The 12,485-nt window shown below is 38.9% G+C and overlaps 1 protein-coding gene across 1 annotated transcript in view; it reads left to right on the top strand.

Annotated features, from left to right (window-relative positions):
• The window catches only part of MOCOS (molybdenum cofactor sulfurase), a 141,640-nt gene that overhangs the window by 77,146 nt on the left and 52,009 nt on the right, over nt 1–12,485 (top strand). The window contains exon 4 of the mRNA XM_067292170.1: nt 4,834–5,033. Within this exon, the coding sequence (XP_067148271.1) occupies nt 4,834–5,033 (200 nt within the window). The remainder of the gene's footprint in view (nt 1–4,833; nt 5,034–12,485) is intronic.

The raw sequence follows: 12,485 nt of genomic DNA on the forward strand, positions 1-12,485 counted from the left end.
GTAAAGAACAGCATTCTTGGGTCTCTCCTCCATCTGTTTTGAGTTTGAATGAACTGATCTGGCTTTGCTACCTAATGGCAACACACCTTTGGGTGGCTGCTCTGAAGTCATGGAACTTGGAAAGAAACATGGAATGGAAATATCTGCTCTCTGGCAGGAGCTAGAAGAAAGGGAATGTTTTTGTTTGCCCTTCAAAAGAGGGCCAAAGGTTTCATAAGTGGTAAGATCTGGTAACTGCTGAGGTGGTTATAAAAACACGTCAGTGTTGGCCTAGTTTTGGTCAGGCTCCTGGAAATTAAATCCATATGAAGCAATACAGTCTATTAACAAAGCAGAATGAGCACTTGCAATATGCTCTGTGCAATAGCTGCCACCATTTGCTAAGAACAATTGCACCTGTGGCTAGCTAACACAAGAAGTAGCCAGCAGCACGCAAAAGTGTACACCATCGTGCAGAAGAGCATCACTAGCACTCTGAATTTTCTTTAACGCTGCCCTATCGATTTTGGTTACAGAATCCAAAATGAAGTATAAGATGCTAGTTCTGAGCCTGTGCTAACCCATCAGGATACTATAGCGTTGTACTGGGCAGAACTGGCAGGGTTTTGGTATCCGGGGGCTGCAGGGATGCCCTGTATGGGAAGAGGCTGTGAATTGCCCTGGGCTGGTCACAGCCCTTTCCAGCCAGCTTCAAAACAGATGAAAATAGCCCCTCCACATCCCCAAACCACAGCCAGTTCAAGGAGCACAGGCCACCACTGCTTTGACAAATTTAAGAAAGGGCAGCAGCTGCAAGAGGCTGAAAACACAGGAGGAGACGTGTAAGGGTGCACATGAGAGGACACACGAAAGGAGACAGCAGAAGGCACAAAAAGGGGACATAAGAGAGAGGAGACATAACGACACGTGGGAGGAGATGTGGGAAGATGCATGTGAGGACACACACAAGGAGATAGAGGAGGCGCCTTGCTCAATGCCAGAGGAGGTACACCTCTGAGGGGACTGTGGCCTGTGGGTGACCCACACCAGGGCAAGGACACCCCCAAAGGGACTGTGACCCAAGGAGTGGCAGCAAGAAACCATTACGTGCTGATCCCAATGTCCTGTTGCTCATCGTCTCACTGATGGGGTTTAATGGCACTGCTGCAGGTTAACTAGAGTACTTTGGCCAGGAGGTTAGTACATGAAAGTACGACCTTTTTTTGTTGAGCTTTTCAGCTCAAAGCCGTGCCATTGCAAAAACATAGGCCATTCATTGTGTCAACAAATAGTGTGAAAACTGATGTATTACTGGGAAGAGAAATAATGCAATGATCATGCCCGACTTGGCATAAACTCAGAACATACATGCAGGGGCAAAGTAATAAGGGACATATTCATCCACAGAAACACAGGAGTTTTCCCTCAGTCAGGGAAGTCCTTACATTTGCACCATTGGAAGACATAAGCAATTAAGGAGTGCAAATTGTGCACTGTGCACACCTTTTACACCGGATGTGTTCCTACACACACAGATACAGTTAGTGGTTGTAGGCAGACTTCTTCTGGTATCATTTAGGCTACATCAGATTCACTGTGGTCCAAAATGCAGAGTGCACAAATTGCTCTTCCTTTAAAAATAACTTTTAGGAGGAACTTGATGTACTTCCCCATAATGAAATAGTGCAGTGATAAGCTGTCACATCCATGAAGTAGTGGGGAATCAGGGCACTTGAGTCCTTCCCAGCACCTTCTCAAGCTGAAGTTCTGAAGTTTTTTCCAAGACATACATCTTGCAGAAGGCTTAAGGCTTTAGCCCCAAATAGGCAGCTAGGGAGGAGTCTCCAATTATTGAGAGTTAAGGAACTGGACACATGAACAGAGTTTTGGTTAGATAGAAGACAAAATGCAAAAATGTAATATGGTAACAAATACCAAGTCGACCATAATATAGAGATTGCCTTCTCATTTACCTCAGTTAGGTTACATCAAGCAGTGAGTTTAAATTTTGTCACCCCTAATATGAGACTATCAGCAATAATGCCTGTCCTTAGATTGGATCAGAGGCTGAAGATTTGTTGTTTTTTTATTTTCCCTTCTTTATATTCTTTTCCCTAGTGGGAAAAGGAGATGAGGTAAGAACAGGATTTATGCAGGACACAGTACAGATCATTTTGTTTAGAAAAATAAAAATAAATCAAAACTATTTTCTGAATATATGCTTTTTTTTCCTGTCAGAAAAAACTTCAGATTGTTGGCATTTGTTTCACAGGGTTTTCTGTGACAGCAGACTTAATCACAACCTATACTGCTACTTAAAAATACAGACCCTGGCAACACCATTTCCTCTCTCCAGTCACTGTGAGGGAAAGCAGCTGCAGGCAACTGCATTTGTATTTGTCAGAATAAATAATTAAAAGGCTCATCAGCTTCTAACTAATGAACACAAGGAAATGTGATTAAGCAACTTTAAAAGAGAATGGCTAAAGACAATGTAGAAATGATAGCAGGATGATTGCTGTGAATGAGAGACTGAAATTTCTGAGTAAGAGATTTCTTAAACAAGACACAAAGAGAGTAGTTTAATCTTCCATTAAAAGGTTCCTGCCAATTTGGAAGAGCTCTGAATCAGGAGATTAAAGACATCTCAGCGACTGACAGGCAGTCAGTTTTGCGGAGATAGCTACTCTCTGACAATTGCTGAGAAATAGGATTTCTCAACCCTCCTAACTTCTACCAAACAGGACATCTCTGACTAGGCAATTCTTTTCTTCTCCAGGATTCTGAAAATATGAATTGTCCTTCAGACCAAAATGTTCTAGGCACGGTTGCCAAGTTTACTGTAGCTAACATCTAGAAATTGTACTGATTAGCTTCTGGCAACGTTCCTTGTAAGTCCTGCATGTGTTAGTATCTCATTCAATAACTTATTCCTCTGTTGTTATTATTTAACACCAAAAATGTGTACGTCCAGCTTATATCTAGACTATTTCTATGATGGTACTGTCTGCTCTCCTAGCTTATCTAAAGGAGATAGCACATAATTTAGAAACTGAACTAAAATAACAAAATATAAAATATGAAATAATGATAGTATGAAATAATATAAAATATGAAATAACAAGGATAATAGGATTTGTAATTCTTCTGTATGTCAGCAGTAAGAGATATTATTTTTCCTTTTTATACATTCATAAACACGACAGTCCTTTCACAAGTAAAAGCACAAATGTCAACAAGCAGATTACAAGATTTCTGTCCAAAGGAGATTATAGCAGACTGCAAGAATTTTGAGATATTCAGATATAAAAATGGTATGCACAGAAATAAGTGTGATAAGATTCATAGTTACGCAGTTAAAAAAAAAGTAAAAGAAAATGCCAACCATCCTTTTAGTTACAAAATGTTCATGTAATTCAAATATGATACTTGACATTACAGAATATATTCTGGGTCTAAAACCCAAGCAGAATAATACTGTTCTACTTCAAGAGGCTTTCGAGGATATTATTATTCTTTCTTTTTCATGTGATATATGTCCATCTTACTGCAACCTGTAGTATGCATAACAGAAACCAGTCTGTTTATTCAACCAAAACTCCAGCTGTCTTGAATGGATTTGGTTGAGTTTAAACGTGTTCTTAGCCCTTGGGTATCTGCTCTAAGCATGCCCATGTTGCTTAAAATACTTTTTAGTCATGTTGTTATCTTCTAATTATCCTCTGTAAAGATGAGAATTCACTGTGTTTCAGTTTATACTTTGAAGATTACTTACATTTTTCTTGTTTATCAGAATACTGTACTGTATGATAATTCATGTTCTTATTCCCATTCGCATACTGTATTTATTATCATACCCAGTAACTGCCTCCTGTCAGTTTGTCCAGTGAATATCACAACTTGCTTCTTCCTCTCAGCTCAGATACATTCTCTTTTGATGGAGAAGGCTGATTTTGTACCTGAAGCTTATGTTTGAGCTTCCTGCAGAGAATCGAAATATCCCTGAGTTCACCGGTGACCGTGATGCATCATGCTGTGGCATATCTCTGAGCGCGAGGGTGAGAAGCCATTCTGATAAGTCACATCTCACTCAGAGATGCAGCCTCCTCTGAGAAAGCAGAGATGTAGCAGAGGTCTCCATCTGTCAGGAAATCTGTGCGGTCCTCTTTTCCAAACTACTCGGAGTAGCAAAAAATAAGGAAGGATGACATATTTCTTCATTATGCTTTTCCAGGCCAAGTTCCATGAAAACTTCTTCTCTGCAAAGCTTCTCTGGAGCAAATAGATTGCATGGATGTAGTCAATGAGGTGTTCACAATACCCTCTTTCTTTTTCTTTTGAAAAAAGAAGAAAAACAGGCTTAGAAGAATATTACTTTAATATTCTAATAACTTCTGTGTAGACTGAGACTTGTATTTTATCATTTTATGTAGAATTTTATTATTTTTATTTTATCCTAGACACAGCAGTTTACTTTCTGTGCTGTGCTAGGATTGATGCCTCATTCACGTGATCTACAGAGCCAGATTTGGAGCAAAACCTGCTTTTCAAACTAATTGTGCCAGAACGTCTTAGTGAGATGTATAGGCTGGAACTATCAGTGTTGTAATGTGCACGAATCCATTTCAGCGTAACTTCAGATTTCTCCAGTAGATGAATTTGTAGATAAATCCCACATGTTACAGTACTACTGAAGCATTTTGTACAAAGAAAGAAACATGTGCAAAGTGTATATTCATTTAAAGGAACCCAAGCCCGCCAATTTTGTGCTGGTTACATCCCCAAATCTTCCTTTTTTAAAGTTATCTGACATGTATCTGCTTTTTCTTTTTCTTTTTTTTTTTTTTTTTGTAGGTGGAATGGAGAACATAAAACAACATACATTTGCATTAGCTCACTATACTTATACCGTGCTGTCTACCTTAAAATATGCCAATGGGGCACCTGTAGTACGTATTTATAGTGATACAGATTTCAGCAGTCCTGATGTCCAGGGTCCAATCATTAATTTTAACATGCTGGATGAAAATGGAGAAGTGATTGGCTTTTCACAGGTATGCTTTTCTCTTGCCTTACTTGAGTGTTCAGTTTTTGCCTTAAGCATGTTTATAATGACATATTTTGTCCATAATAGACCCTTCTGATGTTTTGATTTTGTTTTTTCATAACTCTGCACACACATATATGTGTGTGTGTGTATGTGAATATGTGTATATATACATATATATATATGTATATGTATATATACACCATTTTTTAAGTGGTGGAAAGAGAGTTCAATAAATAGTGCCAGCACAGTGCAAAGTGCATAATAGCCAAAGCCCAGTATCTTACAGATTTAATATTGTACATGTTGTAGGAAGTTTGAAAGTGGGCTGTTCTAACAGACTTTATTGACTAGGCAGTTTGGTATCTTGTTGACTTGCTTCTCTAGACTATTCAAAATTGGGAAATCAAGGGCAGGTCTCAAAAAGTTTATCTGAGAGACTGCCCTGGAGCTTTGACATACAAAGGAAATCAGATTTCAAAAAATTGCAGTTGTCCATGAAAGAGGACTTTTCTTCTCTCTTCAGTTCTAATAATTACATTCTTGTGATATTTCTGAGGAAGCATTGAGTAAACATAGGAGTATTTTTATTTAACAGTTGCATGAACAGCATAAGGGCTATAAGTCAGGTTCATGTTCAGAAATCCCTTAAACTCAGTCTTTCTCTGTAGCTTTCTCTTGCCTTCATCCTTCAGCTGTTCTAAGGATCTGTAAGAGGGAACTTAGTTCACCTTGCAGTATCTGATTTGTTTGATGAAAAGCTGACCATAGTCATGCCTGATTTTGCAGCCTGTAGGGAATGCAGACAGAGAATAGAACTCAAGGTAACACAGCGTAAAGTTGCTCATTTGCTCATTAGCAGATGTCAGAAAAAGCACAGTGCTCTAGTTTTGCTTACTCCTTCCATTTTTCATTGGCTGTCTATTGAGGAAGTCCTCAAGACAAGTCCAAGTGTATGATCTTGATTTTTCAAAGCTGTCAATAACCTGGCACCAGCTGCCTCAGCGACTACCTTCCTCTGTCAGCAGTAGTTGCATAGTTGTGTTCCTCTTGGAAGCCAAAATTCTGCATGATGTAGGAGAGAGGTAGCATTGCAGAAGGCCCTCCCTTGGACTTGTTCCTTGGACTCCTGGGCCAGAGAGGATAAGAACTGGATGATGAGGGGGGAAATGCAGAGAAATGCCTATGAGAATACAGGGGGAGATGCATATATACATGAGTGAGGAGAGAAGTGAAGCAGTTACTTAGTAGTCTATCCATATGGAGTTTTGTAAAATTTTTAAGGCATCTGTCAGGCTGACGAACATGGGAAGGGTAAATATATAGAACAGGGGAAGCTCTTCTACCTGTATGACTCCTAAAAACCGTAGGGCTGTGTTACCAAACAGTCTTAAAGATTCACTATATTACATTTCAAAGATTTTCATGTTTTAGGAGTAAATTAGCCATTTAAGCAGTCTTGAGTATTTGTTGTAATGTTTGAAAAGAGCTATGATATTCACCCAATCGAGTTGGCAAAATACTGTAAAAACACTCTGATTTTGTGTCTGTCCTTTGGTTAAAACCAAAGCCATTACTTATACCTCTAATTTTCACCATTTTTCAGTTGAAATGGCTCCTGCCTGCTTCACTGTTTTAAACTCAACTGTACTCTCAAAAAAATGATTTTATAGTCTTATGACTCCACTGCTGCTATTTGCTGCAGTGGCTGCTCATAAAAAGCTTTATTGATCTGTATCATCTGGACTGTGCTAGTCACTAGATTCTGATCATTTCTGGCAAGAGTATATTGAGAATGAAGAACTAATAAAGTTTTCAAAATGTACACCAGTCACATCTGCAGTGCCTGTTAGATTACTTCATTTAATTAAAATAATGTAGTTTAATGACTTTTAGAAATTAACAAGCAGCAGCACTATTCTTTCCAAGGCTATAATATGTGTGATATATATGATTGACTTCTTTATGGAATAAAATGCCTTCATAGACATCCTGTAATAGTTATGGGGGAGAAAAATGTTTGTTCCCTCTTGATGATGACAAAGAAAATACGTACAGTATAGAGCAAGCTTCATCAAACTGACAGTATAATCTCATCTTCTTTATATCTGAGACACTATGTGTGTACATGTCTAACAATAGGTAGGTTTATTCAAAGCAAAGCTGAATCCAGTACTTCTTTTATTGGTTTGGAAATGAAATGATTTAGTCTGCTCATGTCTGTGATCTGCACATTCACATGCATTCAGTGGTTAGTCTCCAAATGTAATCTAGTGGAGTTAGGAGAGCACAGTTTCAGAAGGCTCTCAGATAAGAAAACATTTTGGGCAATTTTTACTTTAGGGAAAACTGGATGACATTTCTAGATGACATACCTGCTACTGGATACCTAGCTACCAATTAACAATGATTTTATTTCAGCTGGTATATTAAATGAGAGAAATGACGGAATGTTCTATTCTTTTATGCATGATATCCCATCTATAATTACTTATAACCAGGCATTCAACCACTTCTATTTGTCCTTCTGACAGGCAAGTGTTACATACCCATTGCCACTGGAGAGCACAGGGTGGCTGGCCATTAGTGATCGGTAGCCTGAAAAGGCCAATCTGAATAACTGATTCCAGAGAAAATATTTTGATGAGATTTGGAGCAGTTTATTTGGAACATATGAGATTGGCAAGAAAAACCTCAAAAGTAGAAGTGACAGTGTCTTCAGAGGATACCAAGCTTATATTTAAGCCTCAAGATTTACATAATTTACATGATATTCAAAACTCTGAACTTAGTCCAAGATATTTAGGATGTGAAAGGCATGCATTTAGGATATGAGAGGCATGCATGATATTTAAAACTGCTACTGAAAAATGAAAGCAGGGAAAAAAATCATGTCTTTCATCTGTGTAGCATTTGGGAGGAAAATTGTTCTTAGCTGCTACTATTACTGAAGTCCATTTCTCAGTGTTATCCGACTATAATTGACCACAGTTAACAAGTTTGTGCCACTAAACACAAACATGCTTGAATTACATACATGATTCAATTGTGCCAAGAGGGAACAGCAAGAGTCTCGGGTCCATCCTAGAGTAAACGCTTCACTGCAGCACTCAAGATCAAATGAAAGCATTTCATTAAAGTGAGGCACACAAATGAGACTATACCATGATTACATTCACAGTGATGACATCATTTTTGACAGCCTCCTATCCCAATATACATGATACGGAACACTTGGATGGGAGGGGGTGAAATAATTATGGAAGTTAAATTATTACTGCTTTTTTATTTAAACATTTCTTGGAGATTGCTGAAGTTTATCACGGGTTTAGAGTGCTATATATGGAAGAAACTTGCTTTGAATACTATATGTATCATTGGTGTAACTGACAGTTTAGTTACTGGGTTTAGTTATTTTGCTCTAATGGGAATGGCTCCAAACACCAGTCACTCAAAAGTTGTGACTTTTTCTTCAAAATTTTCATGAAATGTATTTCTTTATCTAGGATCAAACTACTACAGTTTTGAAATCTCAGTAAACCTCTTGTCTTTGGGCACTAAAACTGTTAACTTTTCTTCTTTGGGCTGCTTCCAACACTTCCCATGAAAATGATGTCCTCCAGTAAAGCTGTCTTTTAGACAGTAGTAATTTATTCTTGAAATGAGTTGGGAGGGTACCTGTACTCTTTTCACACACGCTGCCTGCTCTCTGCAGTAGCATGGCTGCCATTTTATGTGTTGTGCTTATTTATTTGCATTGCAGCACCAAAAAGCCCCATTTATGAACAAGGATTAAATTATGATGAGTACTTGACAGGTCCAGGACATAAAGATGGCCTTTATGCCAGACAGCTTCCTTATGTACTTTTTTAATGGATAATTCTAAGGCATTCCAGCTCTTGCTATTAATAAAGTGTGGACAGGTGGCATGCTGGTGCTTCTGAAATGTGTGAAAGTGTACACTCTTTATGCAGAGAAGCACCACTGGCTTATTATTAATAGTGAATATTTGCAATCTTCAGCATATATGGATATATCATGAATATGTAGGTCCCCAAGTCCTTCAAAACTGAAACACTGTTTGACAGCGATGACTGGGCTTCATTTTACATCCTAGCCATCATTTTTATCAAAACCTTGCATATAATTCCATGAACTGTGAAGACTATTTTGACTGTCAAAGAGGAGGTGGAACAGCCATAAGGGAACAACGTTGATTTGTAACAACAATCATACACACAAAAAAGTGGATTTCTTACACGTCAGGTTAAAGTGCAAAGTTGTCTGTTTTCTTCCATTTGCAGATTTGAAAAAAACCACCAGCTCTGCAGTGAGGGGCCTTTTGTGCTAATGCTATTTTAGGTATTCCTATTTGTTCTAAAATGGAGAAGAGACCTGTTAAACATTCTTTGTACTTTCAGGAGATAGTTGCCGAGTCATCTTAACATCCTCTCACTTTTCCGTTTGCAAGGTCGGTTTAGGAGCTGGAAGAGGGGAAAGGGATGAGAGGCGGAGAGGGGCAGAGGGAGTTTCATCTGAAGCATTTGTTCAATTGCATGCTGTGGAGAGCTCTTACCCAGGCACAACTTTCAGTCCAGGGTTCTCTTCCCCTACTGAAAAATAGCACTTCCTCCAACGGACATTTGCTTTTTTCACTCTGGACTTTTGAGACAGTTTTATTTTCCCTCATGTTTTTGACTGTGTGCCATTGGCTTAAAAAAGCAACCAAGCCATCATAGCTATCTTTTGAAAAATGACCAACATTCAGCCCTGGCTTAGGACCTTCCTTTCCCATTCTTCTTTTATACTCAACATTTACCTCCTTTGCCTGGAGTCTGAAGCTAAACAGAAGTGGTTTGCCACAATTGTGTCACCTGCAAATGAGGTATCTATATACGCTTGCCATACCTCCTACTAATTCTGTCAGGAAGGGAGTGAGCATCAGTCCATTAACAGTCCTAGACTTCTTGCCTATAGCCCTGCCATTTCACACTTGTGTGTGATAAACAAACTGCTATAACAGGAATCAGCTGCCAAAGATAAAGAATGTAAACATTTTGGTTTGCCTAAGGAAGGCTCCTCTCCTGTGGTATTGCATATGGATGAGTTTTGCCTCCTTGCCTCTCAAGATTGGGAGCACTGCTCAAATAGATTATGATCGGTTTTGTCTACGAGCCGACATTAGCATGTCCTGGCTCACTCTCATGGGCCCAGGTAGAGGGAAGGTGGGGGGAGGCTAGACTTTGAACTTATGCCTCTTCATCCATTTCTCAAGAAAAACCTATCAACACTTCTCAACAGATAACTTCCAGTGTGTATCCCTCCAGCATGAATCTATAATGCAATTTCATGATGGCTCTTACTATGGCATCTGCTTGCTGTCTACCTATCTTCCTTCTATTGCCACCTTCCTTAAGTTAGTGAGGACAGACTTGAAGACCCACTGGTTTTTTTTTCTTTTCTGTCTTTATTTTTTATCTTTCTGTAATGTAGATCAGGGTCTTCCATTGGAACGTGGCCCCAAATCACATCGACGTCAGAACAGCTACACAAGGGTTTCACCATGGCACCATTTCTAACGTGGTATCCTCTCGCTGCCTATGTTCACATGCTTAGAGTATAAGAAGAGGGAAAAAACAGAATGAGACTCCCCTTGTATTTTTTCCCAGCTTTCTTAAATAGAAGTTTTATCCTTTCTTGTCTTTAATTTGTTAGAATCTTTGTTTTCTTTTCTTTTTAAACCCATTTATGCATCTGCATACAAAGCATCCTGTAGCAATGAATTCTTCTGTTAAGTAGCCTAGCAGCTAAACCAAACTTGAGAAGAAGTGGAGGCAGAAAAACATATCTTAGGACTCTAGGGACTTTGAGAGGCTACCTATCATCCTTGTGTGCCAAGATAGGATCATCTCAATTTGAACCTTTACACAGCCTCCTGAGGCAATTCATTCTGGAACTTAGCTATATTCACTACTGCAAAGTATTTCTTAACAAGTAACTTAAATTTCCTGCAGTGCAGCCTAAGCCCATCATTAGATGTATTGGGCAAAGAAAGAGAGACCAGTCTGGGCAGGAAGGCAGAAAAGAGGAGATTCTAGCCATCAGGAGCAGAGGAAAGAGGCAGGAGGCAGGCAAGCAGTTAGGAATGGTTTTGTATAGGAGAAATGTAACTGGAGGAAGAGAAAGAGAGGTTTTTCTGCTTGCTTGCATTTAGATAGCTCTGCAAACAGAAGTAACACTGGACAAAGTGATGTGAGGCAGTGAGGCAGGATGGGAAATGCACATAAAAGTGCTCAAGGTAAATAAAGTGGCTATGGCCAGTCCTGGAAGAACCTTCAGATTCTGAGTACACTTTCTTGGCTTTAGTTTCACAGTTTTGTCTTTTATGAGCTTTCTTTTTCCTCAGTGATGTTTTAATAAGTTGCTTAACTGGACCTAGAGCAGTAGCCAGGGACCTGGCAATCATCTGGTAAAATCCCCTGCTGCAGACTTTCTGTGTCACCTTATGGGAGTCAGTGCCTGTCTTCCCCACCTATAAAATAATGTCACTAGCACTTACTAGCCTCAGAGGAGTGGAGAAGCAATATTTAAATATTGGCAGAACCTCAGAGGTAAAGTGAGAGATATATTTATATATACACACAGCTAGATAGGTAGATATTCGTATCACTGTTTATTGTTACATGATAAAAGAGACCATGTAATAATCTTGAATGGGTAAATTTCTTGAAAGATTGCTGTTTGTGTCTTAGATGGTACCCTGTGTTTCAGTGGTAGACTAACTCCAGTGCACTGTATATCTGTTACATAGATCTACAATTAAAGCAATGAGAACATGCTAATTAAAGCAATGAAAAAAGCAGTTACAGCATTTCACACAATTAGGAAGGTGTTACCAAGTCAATTTGATCAGTCTACTGATAGGATTCTGGTAGTAGCTATCTGTACTTGCCAAGAAACTCATACCATGTCCCTGCAGGAGAAACTAGATTGATGCTAAGGAATGAGGAGGGGTACTTTCAACATTATTTATGTGAAATAAATCTTCCTAGAAAGTTATTAAGCAGGAGATCTGTGTTGTTGTTATTCAAACTACAGTCCTTTTATATTGCTTTCCAGCTGTTTGCTTCTAGCTTTTTACTTGTATGATCATTCAGTTTTGCAGTTGGAGAAGTTGTGCAGCATTTTTGCATCTGGGCCAGAAAAAACAGAACGCCGGCACTTTCTAATACCAGCAAAGAATGTGTGTGCAGAGATGGTCAAAAGACTGAGTTAGTTACACTAATGCTTTTGGAAGCTTATACACTCATTATATTAATTACGATGACTCAGGGAAAGCAAAATGTTCATAACATGCCTAATGGGATTGTTGGCCATCTTCCCAATAGCCACCTAAATATTACTGGGGTGGTTGCTCACTATTGATTTTAACTGTGGATTTAGCCATTGATTTCAGGAA

Source organism: Apteryx mantelli, chromosome 2, assembly GCF_036417845.1.
Source record: "Apteryx mantelli isolate bAptMan1 chromosome 2, bAptMan1.hap1, whole genome shotgun sequence".
In the NCBI taxonomy this organism is placed as follows: Eukaryota; Metazoa; Chordata; class Aves; order Apterygiformes; family Apterygidae; genus Apteryx; species Apteryx mantelli.